We start from the raw sequence: 20,529 nt of genomic DNA, 5'->3' as shown, positions 1-20,529 counted from the left end.
GTTCTTTTCATTCTGACACTTGTTTCTCTTAAAGTGGAATAAACAGAGACATCTCAATGGGGGTAATTGTCTCTCAATATGATGAAATTTGTTTTAGCCAGTTACATTAAAACTCCACTGACAGATTTGAATGATGGGAAATCAGAGATTGATCCAGACTATTAAGGACATTGAAAATAATGGAAAATATTATGTTAGCACTGATGCATTTACCTTGTGGATGTTAGAAGGAGGAGGAAGCGTGGATGCTTTCCTTTCTTTCTGTGTTGGCCCTGTGACGGACTGATGACCTATTTACGGTGCACCCCGCCTTTTGCCCTGAATCAGCTGGGATCAGCTACAGGTCCCTGGGAGCCTATGTAGGGTGAAGTGGATATAGCTAAAGGATGGATTTTAGAGGAAGGACACAAATGATTAGACAGAACAGAAATAAATGCAGAAATTTAACTTTTTCATTCTGTCTGTACAGACTTTTTCAGAAAATGTGTGAACAATAATGTTCAGGAAGTGTGTGTGAGTTAGATACATTACATTAAACCAAATTAACATGCTAGCAGCAGGTGTTCATATTATGTGGTTCTAATGACTCTATCGGAGTAAATGTGATGACAGGCAAAACATATCCAACTGTACAAAATGTACAGAAAAAATTCTGGGTATTAATCAAGTGCAATCCTGTAAATCAAACTTGATGAATGCTAACTTATTGGCATACATGTCTCATTTAAACTGCTCTCATAGATTATATTGAAAAGGTTTTGTGCATAACCTAAATATATGAATCTAAATACACACATGCATGACTAAAAGTATTCAAATATGAGGCTCAGACTGTCTCTTTATAACTAGTTCCTGGTCCAGTCCTCCATCTTGCACGATGAGACAGGTTTGTGTCCCATGTTTCCTGTATAGAGGATTATCATCACTCACATCTTGTCAGCGTTCCTTGGAAAGATCCGGAATAACGGATGTCAGAAGACCCATGGATCAACTTGTTACCGAGGACGAGCACAAAGACAAGTTGCGGGATGGGAACAGGAAAAAAAGAAGAGCAGAGAGATGGGGGAGGAGAAAAAGATAGAGTGAGTATTGTATGTGTCTGTATGTGGCAGGTATAGAAGATTGACAATTATGCTGTATGACCTGTGTTTGTGAGTGTGTATTTACAGGTATAGAGAAGGTTCATCAATGTGTGCCTCAGTCCAACCAGGAAAGCTAGAAGGCTTTGTTTATGTCAGTGTGAATATTGATGACAGGCGACAAGGTTTCTGCACTTTTTGCTCCACTCCCCCCGTCCTCTGAGGGTTTGTTTGTCAGGAATGAGAGGGGGATGGATGGAGGGGATTATGGCTGTTTTGCAGCAAAAGCTCACTTTTGGCGCTGACGGCTGGTTTCCTCACTTTGATGGGAATTAGGAGGGGAGATGTGAGAAATTGATTGCCTGGACAAATAACTACATGTACTGTATTCCTCTTGTTAATATGCAAGTGGAAAATGTGACACGCCTCACTCACAACCCTCTTGCAAACCATTACCCACCACTTCAGAGTATTTATGCATAACGGAGTGAGACTAATGACCCCTGGGAAACCCTTACTTTGTATGATTTTTGAGAGAGTGCTCTGTCAGTAGGTCAGCATTTCCGAAATCTGGATAATTAGCGGCCACTTCTGTCCGCTGGTCCCTACGTGAGCACTTTAAGAAGAGTCCCAAACCAGCCTTACACCCTGAACACAAGTAGCAGATCAAGTCCTTTTTTGGAATTTATTTAAAAACGTGAGAAAATTGGGAAAATGAGGTGATTCTCTGTATCACATCGTGTATATGCACCAAAGTCATGTCGCCTGTCACATCTACACTACACAGTAATCCCCAGTGACGATTGTTCAACCAGATGTCACACTCACAGAACACGTACATGCAGAAACTTTGTGATTTGCCTCAGACTTGCTGTTTAATTCTCTGTCAACCTGACAAAATACAGGTTCACAGCCCTGTACTCGCACGTCTGGATGACAAATCTACAAGTGCACACACACATACACAGGCACACACAGAAGCACACATAGATATATTAAGAGAGAGAATGTGACATGGTTTTGAATACGTTGCAAAGTGGTAAAATTATGTTTGTCACTTTCATAAATTTGATATTTAACCCTGTGGGTTGCCTAATCATGATGAATACTACTCAGTAATGATGTCTTTAACTCATTGAACATGGCTCATGGAGAACGTCTATGACTAAATACAGAAGTATATGAGAACTGAGTCTGTTCCTACACTCAGGACATCAAATAAGGCTGTTTTGTCAAAGCCATTGGTGTCAGGGGCATGTGTCTTATGTCCATGAGCAGCCGGATTGAAAAGGGTCATGCGACAAAGAGGAGAAGTCTGTGAAGGCAGGGGGTGGGTGGGGAGACAAGTGTTTGAATCCATGACAAATACGCATGAGTCAAGCACATTTCTTTCAGTATAAAATGATACTTACATGAAAGTAATTATTTTTGACCCAAACCAGGATCTTTCTTAATCCTATTTACGTGTTTTTTTGTTGTAACCCTTAAGGTACCTTGTGCATCTATATGAGTTGCGAACAGCTTTGAGAATACTGCAGTATTTGAAAGCTATGAAAATCTTGCTTTCTCTTTGGCTCTCCGTTTTTCCATTTCAGCACCAAATCCTCTGCTTTACACAGGTCAGAACTTTTGCTTGTAATCTTTATTTACTTTGATCAAATCAAAATTAGAAAGGTCATGTTCACTCCCATTAAAAACACTGAAATACTGGTACAAAACAACCCACATTTTATAACAATACTTAAATTGAAGCCAAAAGAAATCTCTTCACATGTTAATTTCCAGACACACATTGAATATAGACATATCATAAGACATTGTTACTTGTCACTGGTCCACTGAAATAAAAACATGGCAAAAACATAGTAATTCAGGGATTTTGCATACAGTTTATTTGTTTCTGATTCAAAATAACAAATCAATGCATAAAAATTGGATATCATTGCAATGGCAATTGAGGTAAAAAAATAAAATAAAATACGTACACATGCGGTAATGCTGCCCTCATTATAAGTGTTAATCACGCTTAAAAAAAAATACAGCTTTTACATTAATGAAATTGTACCAGCATACATTAATTTCCTCTAGCGATGCTCCTTCTCCCAGTAACAGCTGACAGATTAAGGCCCCTTTGGCTCACAGATGGGAAGGATCATGAATCTCTATCATTACTTCTCACTTGAATCAGATTATCAAATAAACATGATAAAATTCGGCCAAAGTGATCATACTGTCCATGCACTTAGGTAAAGATGAGTTAAACCTCTACGGCGAACAAGAGAGTTCCCAAAATCTTGCATGATATTGTTCTTACAGCACCAAATACAACCATTCATATAAAACTTAAGCCCAAATTGACCATCGGAGGTTTTTACAAGACACTGGAATAAAAAAAATCCCCTGAGTATTAAGCTGCATTACTACTGTATATCATCTTCTCTAAATTACAGTATTGTTTCAAGATTGACATTTTCCGATTTCAGATTTTTCCTATGTAAAGTATTCTTAGCTTTCCCAGCAGAAATACACAATCATCAATGTGTCTGAAGTAAACATGATAATTATAACTCAGCTGATCTCATCCTGACATATAGTGGACGACATCTGTTACTAGCAGACTGGTGCTATTTACGTGTGTGTGTGTGTTTGTTTGTAAAATGAAAGAGTGGAAACACATGCCATAAGTTGTTTGTGTTTGTGCGTGCGTGCGTGCGTGCATGCGTGCGTGTGCATTAGTCAACCTCCTGTCTGTAGTTCAAGACATAATAGTCATGGACGTACATGAGGACAGCGAATGGCTGACCAATGATGAGGGACATCCACACCGCAGCATTGCCGTAGGTACCGTGCAGGAAGCGGCCAACAAACCAGGCTAATGGAAGCTGAATAGTCAATAAAAAATGTAATTAAATAACCGTGGTGGGTGATTGTGTTTTTAATGACTAATTACAATCTCACATTTGGTGTGTATATTTTTTTCTGATTCTTGTTGTCTGTGTTTTATGACTCAGCACATTTTAATGAATATCAAACCTACAAAGACAGCAGACATCAAGAGGCATTTAAATTGTCTATTGTCTGAGCCGATTAGCTATAATACATCAAATACCAAATGCTTTGTTAATAAGGGGACTCGTTAAGTTAATGATACTGGAGCAAAGCCCAAACACTGACAACTCCTTTTAAAATGTCTCACAGAAGTCACAAGGAACATCAACTTGTCTTTGTGTTGACTTGTTGTATTACTGGGCTACACAAATTAGTATACGTCACACTATCGCCATCCAACATACGGTACACACATTTTTTTATTTAACCTTTTAAAACACTAAGAGTGAATTTTCTTTTTTTTTTTTACCAAGATTACAATGCAAATTATACAGTTTTAATGAAAATATACAGTATATGTTCAAAATATCAGCACATTGTACGGTTTGTGTCGACCGCAGCAGTAAGTATCATCAGTGTTATGTGTTAGTTCTTACCTGTGCCATCATGCCCATGAAAGCCCAAAGCCTGAACATCCTGAGAGGAACACTCACTAAGTACTGACGCAGAAACAGACAGGGAAACAAGTTGTTTTAGTTGTGTTTTCATTCAACTATATTTCACCATCTGCATCATACATCACAACAACTAAGTACAGCATGTTCTGGTTTTGCTTCTTACCTCATGAAAGAAAGCTGACAGGAAGAAGACAGCTGATTGGCTGACTATTTTACTGAATCCTTTCCTCAGCAGCGGCTTGTAAAAGTGGCTGCAAGACAGACAGAAGAAGATATGTTAAAATATGGTTATACATGGGTGAACTGTTGGAAAGACACAGAAAAATATTAAAGATTTTTTTTTATTTGGCTTTGTGTGTTTTGACAGACTAGGAATATTTTGTGGCTTCCAGCCGCTCTTAACAGACATTCCAATGCTCCTCTTTAATGTCTTAGTGTGCGAATAATTTACCGTAGACACCACTTGTGCACAGGGATGTTCCAGTTCTGCCAGAAATATGTCACCGTTTCAGAATTCCTGAAAGAAGAGTCAGCGAATACAGCATTGAAGCATTACAGGCTCTAAATAAGGGATTTAATACAGTTTCATCAATATCGATTAACATTGTAAAGGCTGTAAATCGTTATTGCGATGCAGGAAAGGAGGAAATAATAGTATTTATCCCTCGGTACAATGAGTGAAACTGTTTTAGTAATATCAGCAATACACAAATTAATGCATCCACAAAATTTACTTTAACTCTACAAAAGGCAACTTTTACAAATAAACACAATAAAACGAGACTTTCCAAACTCGCAAAGAAAACTTCCCATGCACATGCAAATGCCAATACATTCAATGACTCTGACCTGTACAGACAGTCCACCACACCCTGTAAAATGTATAAACAATACAGACACCAACACACTCAAACTCACCACCAGTCCTTGTAAAACTGTCTGTCTCCAAAACACAGCAGCTCAGCTGTGAAATTCATAGATGAGTGGAAGAAACAGTAGAAAAACATCAGCCACAGCAAGTGATTAGGAACCTGGAGAGACAAATTGAAGACGAATACAAATTCATTGTGGAGACAAAACTTACAACCACCTCTGCTGTTGAAAATAGTGTGCTTCCACAGTCAAATGCAACAAATGCTAATAAAGGTAATTGGGACTTTTATTTGTTGTAATAGTGATTGTGTGCCAGTGTTGCAGTCTTAACATGATCTCCCTTTGTAAATGAACAGTTGCTATACAGTATACTACAAGTCCAAAATACTTGTAATTCGAGTGGAAATCAAACTCATCAACTTTTTTTGCTGTCATTATGAACACTGCAGTTGTCGTTTGTAATGATTTCTTTGTTATGCTGTTTCATGCCATAGTAAAATGTTCATCAACTCCCAGCAAGCATAAAAGCTAGTGAAATAGGTTTCACTGTTAGCTGTTAACTCACAGCTAATTGAAGAAGTCTCTCAGTCATCCTGGACAGATCCATGTCCTAAAGGAGAGAGAGGAGGGGAGAGGAGGGGGAGGGGAGGGGACCCATGAACAAATCCACAATAGCACTTTACAGTTGCAGTATGATCTTCTGTGTCAGTTTGCCTTCCTTACTTCCAGTGGTTTCATGGAGCTTCGAATGATGGGAATCATCCACTGATAAAGAGAGAAGAAAAAGCAGTGTTAGGACACTTACAGACATGTGCTGTAACGTAATAATTACATTATAAATTAAAATTTTGTAGTCCTATTTAAAGGACCCAAATACAGTGTAGTTAGATTTTTAGTATTGATACAAATTATTATATAAAACAACCTTTTACATTAGTTTTGGTTTACATGATCAGATTGTACCTGTTGAGTGAGACCAACCAACAGCTGGATGAAGAACAGCTGAGGAGAAAGAAACAAATTTTACAGAGTAAGTGACATGATTTCAAAGATATAAAATCATCATTATTACATATCAACAGAGAATATGGGGAGTGAATTAAATAGTAAACAGAGAATCTTTTTGAATTTTTTTATAGAACTTAATGGAGACACCCAGTTTTATTATACTATTTGGGACATATCTTTTTGTTGACACGAGGTGCCCAGATCTCAGTCATTTTATTAAATTGGTGGGCAAATGATATCATAATCACCATGAATGATGGCCAAAACTGTCAAAATAACACAGTTTTCTTTTCTTAAATAAGCAAAATTACTTTACAATAAATCCATCACCTTGATCACAATCTCTTGCAGTAATTTTGGTTTGTTTGTTTGCCAACACATCTACAGTAAAGGAATTTTTGTTTACTGGCTAATGCTGACATGAAATATTTCCTCACCATCTCAAATAGTCTCCTCAGCAGGAAACTCATGCGAATTTTAGGAGAGCGAGGGAAGTTGAGCTCGTAACACAGAGTCGGAGCAAAGACAAAGTAGTAAATATCTACAGAAGATGGAGAGGAGGTCAATGTGGAAGTTAGTAGGAACAGGTGACAAAATAAGAGGCAGTGTTACATGACAGAAACATGATCAAATCAGTTCCAAGGAAACAATAGTAAAATTCGTTGAGTACCTCTGATGGTGAGGTTGCCAGGATAACACAACTTGTGGTCGCCTCCATTAAGGTGCTGTGCTGATGGACCTGTGGCAGATATCGCCAACACAAATGATCAACATCATGACATTGCAAATATACTGTTTGTGTAAATATTGTTTTTTTTTTATTGCATACAAATACAGAAAAAAAATACAATCAAGTTTGGATGTCGATAAATGACAATTTTTGTTACATATTGAAATTTGCATACAGCACTGAGACATTTTCTGTCAGCTGCACAGTGCCAGTTACGTTTGATCTAAGAGCTGCAGTGTCAAAAGTCTGCCAGTAGATGTCATTGTAATAACATGAGCTTAGGCAGATTCACAATGATCAAAAGAATACAGAGAAACTAAATATAATTTGCCATAAATTGCTTATCATATGAATGCCATTCCTGTCAAGCCTATATAATGTAGGGATGTGTACGTGTGACTTACATGACAGTGACCTGGCCAGTGTCTTGGCCTTGACAGTGCTTAATTCCCTGCACCACAAGTTGACATCCTTATAGGAGTAGAGCTTTAGGAAGAGAATGGTGTAAGTACCAAGAACGAATATACCACCAGCTGACAGAGAGAGAGAGAGAGAAACAAGGCGATGGTTAACTCCCTCATGTGGATGAAGCTGTTGTGCAAGAAAGTGCAATGAACTGACATAAGGTTGGGAAGTGTGACAGGATGAGAACAACAGATAAGAGGGAGAAATCCAGGGAAGCCAGTAAAGGGGAAGAGGAGAAGAGGAAGAGAAAGTGAGCAGAAGGTGTGATAGAGGTTGGAGAGAGAGAGAGAGAGAGAGAGAGAGAGAGAGAGAGAGAGAGAGAGAGAGAGAGAGAGAGAGAGAGAGAGAGAGAGAGAGAGAGAGAGAGAAGGGGACTGAACAGAAGGAATGTAAGAGAGAGAAAAGGGAGGGAGTCAGAACCAGAGGCCATCATTTGATCTTGAACAAACAGCTAGACAAGTCCAGCAAAACAAATCATCTTAACTCAGAGTATGAAAGCAATCAAACTATGCCAAGGATATTATTACATAGTCACCATTTTGTTCACCAGTGTGGTTGTTTGCACATTCCTAAAACTGTGGCAGTGTTTGTGTTTACTAGCCAATCAGGGAAAACTGATTTGAAGGGAGATATATTTTGAAAACTATGGCTATGACACACACACACACACACACACACACACACACACACACACACACACACACACACACACACACACACACACACACACACACACACACACACACACACACACACACACACACACACACACACACACACACACCAGCTGAGCAGTTTGTCTACCAGGGCTTTATCAATAGTCACCATATGCCTGATAAAAAAGGATCACACCAAACAAAGAAGGCACAGCAACCACACAAATACACATACATACAGTACATGTGCACAAACACTGCACACGTGCACAAACACACAAATAAAATCTGCCTGTTGTGCCAAAAGGGTGAGGAGGAGGTCAGCACACCTGGCATCAAACCACAGCAGATCTTATCCATCAACCATCTGTCACTCTGGCTCGGTGTGGCTTCTAAACTGCTAGATTGTCTCCAAGACAGCTACTGTAGATTGTGATCATAGAAACACACAAAAAGGTGAAGTTTATGTGGAAATCATGCCAGAGGAGCCAGGCATTATTCATTTTCCCACCAAAATCATGAATTTGAAATTGTCAGCCATCATACTTTTGTCTTTTCTTCTGAGAGCAGACTCTGGAATGGCAAAGAGTATGAACTCACAAATTACATGTATGAAGAGGAAAGCTGATCATTTATGTGCATTTTCTTTCACTAGTTCCTAATTCAGGTAACACAATAGTTAGTGTATTTACCTCAGATTCCAAGGCAACACATTTTTCCTTGGGCTGTGTGCAATGTAGATAATAAAGTAAGTTTAAATCAAGGAAGTGACCTTGGATATTAAAAGGACACTAAAATAATTTGAATACCTCCATGAAAACAGCTAGACAAGTATGTGTTTCTCTTTGTCAGAGTTGCAAAACCTGCCTCTAAGACTACTGTCACTTTACTCCACTACATAAAGCAAAGAAAGACTTAATACCTTTAGGTACGCTAAGGTACAGTGCTAGAGCGTGTCTTGCAAAACACACCAAATTTGCACCACTTCACACCCCAGATTGTCTGACTGATTATTTGTTTTTGGTTTCAGTAAATCTGATTTCCAAACATGATCTTATCCTGATCATTATTTTACATTAAAACTGTGTTAAATAACAGTGCATCGAGTTTGTATTGTATTACACTGTATAATATATTACCCATAATCTCTATCTCTTGTCTAATTACTGTGAATATACATTAGACGCACTGACTTGATTCTTTATTGACATGTGCACACAATCAAACACAGCCACACAAACACAGTCCAGTAAAAGCAATTGCTCCGTTTGCACACTCAAACACAGTTGCATTTCACCACCTAGGGTAATTTCCTGGAGACTTACCCCACCCATGACACCATACTTGGGCAATCCTAAACATTACAAAAACCTTTAGCTATTCTTCTCCTTAAAATGTACTGATTTATGTTATGCGGTCCCCATGTTGTGACTGTGTAAAAATATTTATGTCCCCACAACATGAGTAATACCAGTAATACAAACACACATGCATACTGTATATCTGTACATACACACACACACACACACACACACCTGCCCTCTGTCACTGCCCTTCCTGTGTGAACAGCAGTGCAGACAGGAGAACAGACAGACAGATGGACTGACGCCTTTACTTCTTCACCTCCCAGTGAGAGAACAGATGAGAAGAGAGAGACAGGGAGAGAGAGAGAGAGAGAGAGAGAGAGAGGAGAGAGGAGAGGAGAGGAGAGGAGAGGAGAGGAGAGGAGAGGAGAGGAGAGGAGAGGAGAGGAGAGAATTAAAACAATGATATTCTGCTTACACAGGAAACTCACTATCTGTCCGCCTCTTGTTCGAGGTAAAGTTAGAGGTGTGCTAACTAAAGCTTCAAGAGTAAAGAGCTGATGCTGTGCCAACAATCTGAGCTAAATATATCATGCTAATGATATGAAACACTCCTACTGTGTAACATTTGTGGGTTAAGTGACAAATGTGACCTTGGCAGTGAAATATTTTAAATTTTCAAGTTCATTACACATTCAAGTTAAAAATGGATAATCCTGGACTACTCTTAGATTTTACTCATACCGAAATATAAGCAAATCCTGGGTGAATAGTAAAAGTCAGATCAGATCACATCAGAAATATAAATTTTTCCCATTTAATTACTCCCATTAGAGAAATACTATGTTTGCTACAATACATTTTTTTTCAAATAACTGTTAAATGTTGAATGCATTGAATGCTACTGGACGTCTTATGTCACTTACTTACCAAACAAACAGCACCATGTTAGTGGAGAAAAACATTGTAAGCACTGCAAATCAATAAAAACAAATTTCATGCAATTGTATTGTTTTAAGTCAATATCTACTAAGAATTTACACGAGGAATTTTATGTACTTGTGCATCATGTAGTAGTATTCAGTATTCACGATTCATCCTAGATAAAGTGTGGAAGGCAGCCATGATTTCTGTCAGGCAGAACTGATGAAGACAGAACAAGGTGACCCTTGGATGACCCTGTACTGGAAACCACACCCACTTTGGCAATCCCTCGCCTCCCCTCCACTCCTGCCTTGTTCTTTCCTTTCCTTTCCTTTGTCCTCCTTTCCTCTGCTCTCCTCTCTTCTTAGAGCCAGCTGGAAACAATCCAGTCATGACCAACTGGTCCATTACCACTAACCGACTCCAATTATGACTCTGTATAAGAGATGGCTTTTACTGCACTATCAAACTGGTTGACTGTTTCCCTGAAGGGCAAGGATATGAATGTCCTCTTAATCTTTATTACACTTACATTATTTTCTATTTCATACACGGCTACATGGTAAACTACCAGTGAGTGGATAATAGTTTGGCTTTATAACAGGTACTACTATTTTAGTCACCTGTTTGTCTCGGGTATCTTATGCTGCAGAGAGAGTAGTTTAATAATAGTGAAAAACATTTTTACCTGGGGTCATCGAGGGGACCAATATGACCACTGCTGCAGGGAATATTAGCATATTTGCCATGTAAATGCAATGAACCAGAAATCCCACAAGTTCACTGAATGAGCCCTAGGAAGGAAGACAGAAACAGAAGGACAGCAGGAGTCCTTGCGTCAAATCTTAAGAACAGTATGTCGTCCCATTTTCAACCGCTGTCATCAAACAAACAGCCTTTTTATGGTTGCAGATTTGTAATTCTAGTGTTTTGTTGTTGACCTAATTCTAAAACACTGACAAGAATACAGCAGCTACAAATACAATCTTAAGCATTTGTTCAGTCTGCTTTTGAAGAGGTCACATTTTAACTTGTGGTGGCCCAGTTAAGTTTGAAAAAGCTCATGTTGTTTCATATTGAAAGAGACAGAGCAGAACTGGATATGCTCTAAATGCAGATGGTGAAACTAATTTCTCATTTTACCATTTAACGTTTTCAGATGCAACTGGGGAGGGCCAGTTAGTCAGTCCGTTTTAGAAAAATAATCCCTCCTGAGAATTACAAAAGGGCTCAGAATTCAACAGTTCGGTTAAAAACCACATTGCTCATGTTTGAGTGCAACCAGCGTTTCTCCACTCACCTTCGACAGCTGTCTTTCAGTGTAGAGGGCCACCATAATGAACACATTGGATACTGTTAAACACAATGAAAGATTGATGTCAGTTTATCTGAAATAGGTTACGTTCCATTTTTATTCTGCTGCATTTTCACTGGGAAGAATCAAAGAGATTTTGTCTAACACATACACAAGGCTGCGAATCAATGTGAATACATTTTTTTTTTTTTTTACATTTTTAAAGCAGTCCTAGTTAAGACGTGTTGGTTTTTAAGTCCTTAAAGTTCATGTGCGTGTGCATGTACTGTACGTGCACTCACATACACACAATCAAATTTAGATTTCAATCTGTCTCGATATTCAATGACTGCTGCTCTTGTCATGACTTCAATGATGCAATGTGGATGTCATACAAATAAGTACGTGTAAAGCCTGTTTTTCTAGATAGATTAAAGAGGCTATGAAGCAACTGGCTGTAAAAAAACAAAAAAAACTAAAACAACAACATCTGAACGGGTATCTAAAGAGTCTCATATTAAATAAGGTGCTCCAGTGAATGAGTGGATCTTCCATTAAACAAGCACAGTTGCTTCACATTTACAATGTAATACACAATCCACCTGTTAGAAAAATAGAGGTGATTTTGGGAGCTATTTATGCCAAAAATAGTAACCAGATTTAACCTTAATGTACTCATTATTATTGATATGTGTGTATGTTGTCATGTATGACACTTTTTTCCCCCCTCTTATAGTAGAGACAGTTTGAACTGCTAGTCAACTCAGTGCTGAATTAACTTAAGCAAATCACTGGTATGTAGATTCCTCATTATCCTGACTCGACTAGGCTGAACAACACTGATGACATATAATTGCAGCAACTGTTCCATTTTAAGACCCCCATGAGTCATTAGCATGTCAATTTATCTAATCTAGAGCGAGCACATGTGTAAACTGTAAGATATTTCGATTACTGGGGTTCATCATTTTGTCATCAATTTTATCCTTGAACACTCCTGATCAATCAATTTAGTGATTCAGTCACATGCTTGTTTTTGATTTAATGACATTCATGGTACTATGAAGAAAGAAAAAGACTCCGAGAGGGAACAAATGCCCTGCAGGCAAAACTCTTTCATGTGACAATAACCACATTTCTGTTTATAAAATAGGCTTACCATGGACAAGTAAAAAAAAAATGTATTCAACCACTCATAATTAACAGTTAGAGTAGGCCTCACTTCACCAGGTTTCAGAAAAGATTATCATTATAGTTACATGAGATTCTGGATTTAAGCAAAAATGTTATCTATTTAATTTACCTCTAAAAATTCAACAAAAATTATATACAGCCAGGAGATCAATTGGGTGTAATTTCCTCACAGTAATTCCTTTAACTAGGTGGCTTTTAACACAAGGGAAGAAAGGGCAAGGCATATTCACAAAATATGGTATCATCAAACATTATAACATTGTAATTTCTAAACATTCTGGCACTCAAGTTTTTACATGGTTGGCATCAGTGAAAAGATATTTCTATTTCTACAACAGGGCTGTGGTTCACAGTACAAGTTTCTGCCAAAAGCTGAGACAAGCAACCGGACCACAGATCATCTGAGATGGTGGTCCAAGTCGTATTGCTCTGGACAAATTAAGGGGATAGGAGGTGGTGGTGGGTGTCTTCATCACATTTTGAGACTCAGTAACGATGTCGGGAAATGCGCAATATGCTATTTCTAATACTTGCTTTATCTCTTTTGGGAAAAAAAGGGCCTATTGAGCATCTTTGATGAACAGCAACTATTGAACCCAAACTAAATCAAGCTGGAACAAACGACTCCATTTAGCACCTGTTAAACACACATAAACCTTTTATTAAGTATTTACAGAGTAGCCTCTGAGAAACAGTTTGGAAGAAACACAATGAAGTTCAAATGCACTGGTCACTCACAGGCCAGTTTCCTAAATGCAAAAACTTTCTAGGCTGGCCGTTCAAACTTTACCCACTTTGCTGGTTGGCTTCATGAAGCATAGACTGCTCATTTACACTGTTGGAGTGCTTGTGCTAGGGAGTGTGTGTGCAAGTTGCTGCAGTGACTCTGAATGCCCTCTGGGAATGAGCTGCTTTACTGTCCATGCTACTGTAAACAGACTCCCATTCTCACCTGTCTCCTACCCATCGACTGTGCAGCCATTTGCCTTTACTCCATCTATTTCTCCCTCCTCCTCCTCCTCTCTTCTCTTCCCCTGTATTGATGCAGCACTTCACTTCAGCTCTCTCCTTCTCTTTCTACCCTGTGCCTCACTTTTCATTCCTGCATTTATGCCTTCTTCCCAACCCACTATACACATTCGCTCACTTAATTTTCTCTGCCATTAAGTACTCCCACTACACCCCCTCTTCATCTCTCTCTTCCTCTCTCTGCTGTTCCCCCCCCTCTTAGCACTAGTGTGCAGTATATAGGGCAGGTGATTGTCCCTCTAGGGACGCTGCAAGCTGCACCACTGCAGACTTTCCCTGCAATATACCATAAAAATAAAAGCTGAAAAAACTTTGGGCACACCATGCACCTGTGTGTCTTAAAGCAAAGCCCATCTTTAATGAGGAAGATCACACAACCTACACTATTGATGGAAAAAAAAAAGAAACATGTCCAGTGCTGTAAAAGCAGTTCAGATATTTTATGTAACATAATCAATTAGCAGTAACATTTTTTATCATCATACAGTCATTTACATTTCCACATTTGGTTCTAAAATGTCTTGCTAGGTTCAATAGAAAATGGCTCTCATACGTCTCCTATCATTAACTGATAGTGTTCTGGATGTTTTTCTCTGGTCTCTCAGCTTATGACTTATTGTTTTCCAGGTGAAATTTGACATGTTTTTCCCCACACAAAATCATGACTATAAAATAATTATTGATATCTATAACCAGCATTGCTTTGAGGTGTTATTTATTGTTAGAACTGTTGTACATAAAGTTTACCTACCAATCACCAGGCATGCTGCGGGCCAACTGTAGGGATCACTCAGAAACAAGGAAATAACCTGAATAGGGTCCACCAAAACACCGTACCTGACAAACAACAATATGAAAAGCCAGATTAAAAAGAGAAATCTGATTTAAACTGCATGTGTAAATAAAAATACTGATTTAAGGAGTTCTGGGAAGAGATGCATTCTGTGTTGAGAGAGCTTGGTATTTTGTTTTTGTCAAACAATAACGACACACTGGATATAAGCAGGGCAGGAGGTCTCTTGAAATAATGGTTGTAATTAAACTCTACTCACTTTAACAGGTTTTCTAAGAAGAGGCGAGCATTACTCAGCACCTGTAAGAAAAAAACAAGAGTTAAAGATAAAACTGTCAAGCTTTTTTTCTAGTTGTTGCACAACTCCTAATTCCTTCTTCCTGACTTAAGTTTCTTTCATCGTTCTCATTGTCATTTCGTCCCTTATAATTAAATTAACTTCTATATCACCCCTCTCTGCCTCAACAATTTTCTTTCTCTCTTTCTGTTGCTCCCTTCTTTCCTACTTCTCCCTGTACCTCTTTCCTCTCCTCTTCTTCATCCTCTTCCTCCAATCATTATTTCTATCTTTTTCTCTTTACTCTTGCGCTTTCTAAATGGATTGTAATATCTCATTACCAAACACAAAGGCTCTGGGCCCGGGGATGGGAAAGAAGTCCAATCAGAATAAAGGAAAACCTCCTCTGATGAACACAGTGATTTGTTTTCAAAGAGTGGATTAACAGAGGACTTCGCCAGCTCATCTTCGCTTCTCTCTCACTATGCCCCCTCTCCCAAATCCAGATGAGGTAGAGCTGCAAGGCTTAACATAAATATGTTGATTATATGAAATTATTTTACTGAACATGATTTACATGAATTTTTATATTTTGAGAAAATGTAGATTTCACATTTCAAATGTTTTTTCTAACTCTTACTACAAATGGTCAGGCATTGTTTACACCATATTTCTGTCTCTGACTTTCTCTGCAATCGCTTTTTTAATTTTACAATAAAATACAGCCAACATAAATTTTGAACAACGGTCATAGATGCTATATCATAAACAAAGACAGATGTAATGCCTGTGCCGCTGCTACTACACTGACACCGTCAGTAAAAACCCAACTGTAAACCCGTTCAGATATTTTTCTCTAATTACCCATTAGTTTTAACCTCCTACTACTGCTGACAACTGGACATACATCAAACAGTGGGGTGAAAAATTTGTCACATGTATAATTTACAGCATGTACATCAACGTGCACAGCACCTTATCTGATAAAGCAAAATACTTGTAATGGATCTAGTTTGCTAAAGTCACAGTGTAAAGTAGTGTGCATGTGTATATGTTTCTTTGTGTGTGTCTTACCAGCATCACCACACACCAGTTGAGTATTCCTCTATAGTTATTGTAACCACTGGCTGAACTCAGTAGAGACTCCTGACTCTTGTGACAGCTACAGAAATAGACAGATAAATAGGTGAAACAATCAAGAACATTGTGAGCTTAAGATATATTTACTTTAATTTAACTCTAGCACCATATCACATCAAATAATGGATTTTTACAGCCGTACTGAGATAAGCTTGCATATTTCCTAAGTAGAAACAAAGTTAACACCAGCAAAAACACAAGGTATACCCAATCATAAAAATGTTGTGGAACCAGCAGAGAAAACTACAGGTGAATTATTTTTTTTCTTTTCAAAAGATATGTTCAGTTCATGTCACTTATTGGCACAAAATGAACAAAATGAACCATAACCACTTATCACTGTTATATCAGTTCTTTTATATTATCTTACCAGCCTGGGGATATTAGGGGAAAATGTACCACTTATATATGAATTTCTACTCAGTGTTGATGATCAATAAAGTAATACATTTCTCACTGCATGCTACATTGAATAGGAAAGCTGAGGTTTTCTGAGTTGTCCTGCTCATGGAGTTGTGCCAGCTGTACCGACTTGTACCTGCATGCTTCGAAAGTGACCTTCTGACGCCAAACCCCCCCCAAATATTTTCCAAGTCTGTATCATCATAGCATGCACTTGACAAAATACTAAGCGGTCAGATGATAGTTTTGCCCATGAGGCTGTCAGGATGCTGAACTTCCTCCTCTCTCTCCCTCTTGACCTATAAAGTCTGAACTTTTTCCCCACTATGGACCCTCATTTGCATAACATAAGGTCTACCCAATCATAAAAATGTTGTGGTTCATATTGCTTAACAGCATATATATATATGCGTGCGTTAAGCGTCACTGTGGTTGTTGTCTGTTTTTATTGTTACATATTTAGTTTTCTTGTTTTATCTTTTTATTTTGCACACCGTGGGACTGTGAGAAACAATATTTCGATCTCTCTGTACATCTTGTACATATGGTGAATTGACAATAAAGTTGACTTTGCAGTGAGCAAGACAGGACAGAAGCTGGTTATTCATCAGGACGCTACTAGTACTGACCATATTCTGTAACATTAGCAACTATTGTTACACAAACAAAACGTATTGAACAAGCCGCTTGTCCAACATTACCATGTATCACTAACCTCTAACTAATGCAACCAACTAACTTTACTACCAAAACACAGCGTTAGGTGACAATAATAGTCGCTCAATGGTTGTCGCCCTCTTGGCCCAAATGGATTTGGTTGTCTTTTCCTGTTAATCTTTGGTATCCTGAAGAAGGTGTCCAGCAAACTTTATCCAAGTACAGTGACCCCTCGCTATAACGCGGTTCACCTTTCACGGTCTCGCTGCTTCACGGATTTGCATCGTGCATTGTGTTCTGCATTCTGATTGGCTAAACAGTCTCTCCGCTTCTTCTCTACCTGTTTGTCAATAACGTTGTGGTTTAATATGTACACGTACGTAAAACAGCTTGCCAAATTAAAAATAATCGATGGTGGCATGTCGGTTTATAAGAATCTTTTTGCCCAGAAGAAAAAAGAGCGACAACAACTACCGATAACTATGTTCTTCTCTCGAAAAACCACACCTGCACCGCTGGCTTTAGAAGAAAGAACCGCTGCAGAGCGGAGTCAGGATGCAGCGGCTCAGTCAGAAGAGCAGTGAAATACACGAGTCACTATTTGTCCTACTGTACTTTGTATTTTTTTTCATAATCATTTTTCATTTCCTCCCGTTCTAATCCAATGACTCGGGTCGCAGTGGGGCGGTGCCGATCTCAGCAATTTGAAGCCTTCAGTTCGTATTGATGATTAAAATTATTATTTTACAGTACAGTAGTTATTTGTAAAAAAAAACATTTATACAGTACTTTTATTTGTTAAACAAATGCTTGGGCTTGTAAAAAGGTTTTGTTCTTTGGTTTCAATGTATTATGGAGTATTTCATTGTATAATAATTGTAAAAAAAATAAAGGTTACTACTTCACGGATTTCACCTATCACGGTCTCTATTTGGAACGTAACCCCCGCGATAAACGAGGGTTCACTGTAAAGAATAAAACTTCCATGCAGCAACACACACACACAGCTCTTGCTGTCAGTGTCTGTGACAACGTGTAACAAAAACGGCCCACGCTGAAATTCATTGCAGCAGATTGATTCAGTTTCTCAATGGTCCCCGCTGACCTTATCCTCTCCCACAGCTAATGCAGTCGGAGCATCGGCCTCCCTCTGCAACATTTCGTCCGCCACAGACTGTGGTTCAAATAAATAAGGTTGACTATCTGAGTCAGCCAACACACACTGATATGCATTCTGATCCGTATCATCCTCCGCAATCATATTTGAGGATGACCGTTTTACCGTCGGAAACGTTGCTAGTTGCAGGACCCGCGAAGAGAACAGGGTTTTGCATCTAGAGCGCCCCCTGGTGCTCAAGGCAGCTCGACTAGCTGGTTGTTCTTTTGGCCACTAACAAACGTCACTGTACACGTCACATGACGGAGCTGGTGCAGGAAAAAAAACACAGCTTTTAGAGACATAGATGATTTATTGAAGAATATAGTGCTTTAATTTATAACATTTTACATCAACCCTGATATGACATCCACAAAAAAAAAAAAAAAAAAAAATTGGCAATTGTTCCCACAATTCACCTCTACCATTTGGACTCTTGGCTTCATGTCAGCTGTTACAGCCACGTGTCGGGGGTCTAAGATAAGTGCTACACTTTTTGTTCCACTGCCAGCCAGCACTAAAAAGTGGGTGTCAACGTATGAATGAATGGGCATGAACGGGGACTAAATAAACAGGGCTTTTTCGGGAGGACTCCAGACGACCCTGGCCGAGTGCCAAACACCTCTCTCTCTGTGACACACATTCAAACAAGCGACTGACACTAAATACGTGAACAACATTAGCTTGAGGTAACGCTAGATATAACGTCAGCCTTTAGCCGCTGGCAGCCTGACGTTGGATGTTTGTTGGGAAAAAAAAAACAAAAGCTTCCAAACTTTCCCGCAAACACTTTGGTAAGTTGCGCCAACTCACCTCAGTCTGTCACCCATGTCATTCCTGCGTTTCTTCTTGTCGCTCTTTTTGCCAGACCGGATCGTCTCCAGTGAATGGTCACGTTTTCTGTGTACATTGTCTGCGCTGCTAAAGTCAGCGGTCACTGAGCTCTGACACTCCGCTGCAGACCTCCCGTTCATCGGCTGCAGACTGGCACCTTTCCCCGCTGCGAAAGTCGCCCTTCTCCTGCGAGTCTGGGCCCCAACGGGGTTCCAGTCACTCATGATGTCAGAGGGAAAAACAACGAATATTAACCTACAGAAGTCCCCTTAAACTGCTGACGTCGGATAATGGCATGCCTGTTGCTATTGTAGCACACAGGCGTCGTGATCCAACGAGAGGGAAGTGAACGGGTTGCAAAACTATCCGTCCAAAACTCAGACTTCCGTACAGTACACACACACAGGCGGGAGTGTTTTCATGACGCCACATGGAGTGAAAGTAGCCTGAATCTGCCCACTGTAACCGACAGGTGTGTCAGACCCATGAGGAGCCATTACCTGGGTTTCAGCCTGTATATATATATATATATATATATATATATATATATATATATATATATATATATATATATATATATATATATATATATATATATATATATATATATACAAAACTGTAAAAAATACTGTACTGTAGTAAAAGTCCTGCATTTAAAACCTAACTTCAGTAAAAGTAGGTAATTATTATTAGAAAAATATACTTATTGCATTGCAGCCTATTTTCCAGATAATCCAAGGGGTTTTAAAAATAGTTTATTTAGTTTAAGAGGTAGGAGAATTTTCTCAACCCATAATGAGACACTTAATCTTTCAGTTTATTGGAAATATTTCAAATCAACACATTTGAAGATAGCACACGTTTTCACGGGACAGAAAGGGTACAACAAATTGTAATCTTGGAAAGTTGATAAATAAATGTAAAATGCACAATATTCACCTCTGACATTCAGTGTAAAGTAGTTGAGTTGCATATGAGCAAACCCCATCAGCTGAAAATAGCATTTGTTCTTTGAATAGACTTTTGTCATGAAGTAAACAATTTAAATCACTGTAAAGACTGCTGAGGCTGAATATTTTCTGCTGAAGGTAATGTTGAAATAAGTAGTGCAGCCGAGGCTGATAAATTCTCAGCTCAGTCTGACAATGCAGACCTGCATGAGCCAGAAGTCTTTTGCCACAGTGAAGTAGTGAGCAGCCCCTTCTGAA

At 38.8% G+C, this 20,529-nt stretch overlaps 1 protein-coding gene across 1 annotated transcript; it reads right to left on the bottom strand.

The window, feature by feature from the left end:
* Positions 1 to 2,948: 2,948 nt before the first annotated feature.
* Positions 2,949 to 19,648, bottom strand: dgat1b (diacylglycerol O-acyltransferase 1b). Its single transcript, XM_069696069.1, has 17 exons — positions 19,301 to 19,648; positions 16,207 to 16,294; positions 15,115 to 15,155; positions 14,814 to 14,899; positions 11,846 to 11,898; positions 11,234 to 11,339; positions 7,601 to 7,729; positions 7,137 to 7,205; positions 6,904 to 7,007; positions 6,422 to 6,460; positions 6,182 to 6,223; positions 6,024 to 6,068; positions 5,504 to 5,616; positions 5,037 to 5,102; positions 4,749 to 4,836; positions 4,565 to 4,627; positions 2,949 to 3,961 (listed from the first exon to the last, which is right to left on the bottom strand). Exons 1-17 carry the CDS (start codon positions 19,543 to 19,545, stop codon positions 3,812 to 3,814), a joined length of 1,527 nt encoding a protein of 508 aa, XP_069552170.1. The 5' UTR covers positions 19,546 to 19,648; the 3' UTR covers positions 2,949 to 3,811.
* Positions 19,649 to 20,529: the final 881 nt, after the last annotated feature.

The sequence above is a fragment of the Brachyistius frenatus genome, unplaced genomic scaffold (genome assembly GCF_029030835.1).
Source record: "Brachyistius frenatus isolate BFR_SWC_R1_liver_20210118 unplaced genomic scaffold, ASM2903083v1 Contig_20, whole genome shotgun sequence".
NCBI lineage: Eukaryota > Metazoa > Chordata > Actinopteri > Embiotocidae > Brachyistius > Brachyistius frenatus.
Note: the sequence above shows the minus strand (reverse complement) of the source record. Positions and strands in the feature narration are given on the sequence as shown.

What these genes read in the sequence shown, in the direction of transcription:
- dgat1b (XM_069696069.1), bottom strand. Translation starts at nt 19,545, where the DNA reads ATGAGTGACTGGAACCCCGTTGGGGCCCAGACTCGCAGGAGAAGGGCG. An exon ending in TTCTTAGAAAACCTGTTAAA is followed by an intron (nt 14,900 to 15,114) that starts GTGAGTAGAGTT and finishes GTTGTTTGTCAG; the next exon opens with GTACGGTGTTTTGGTGGACC. An exon ending in TGGTTGGTCTCACTCAACAG is followed by an intron (nt 6,224 to 6,421) that starts GTACAATCTGAT and finishes TCTCTTTATCAG; the next exon opens with TGGATGATTCCCATCATTCG.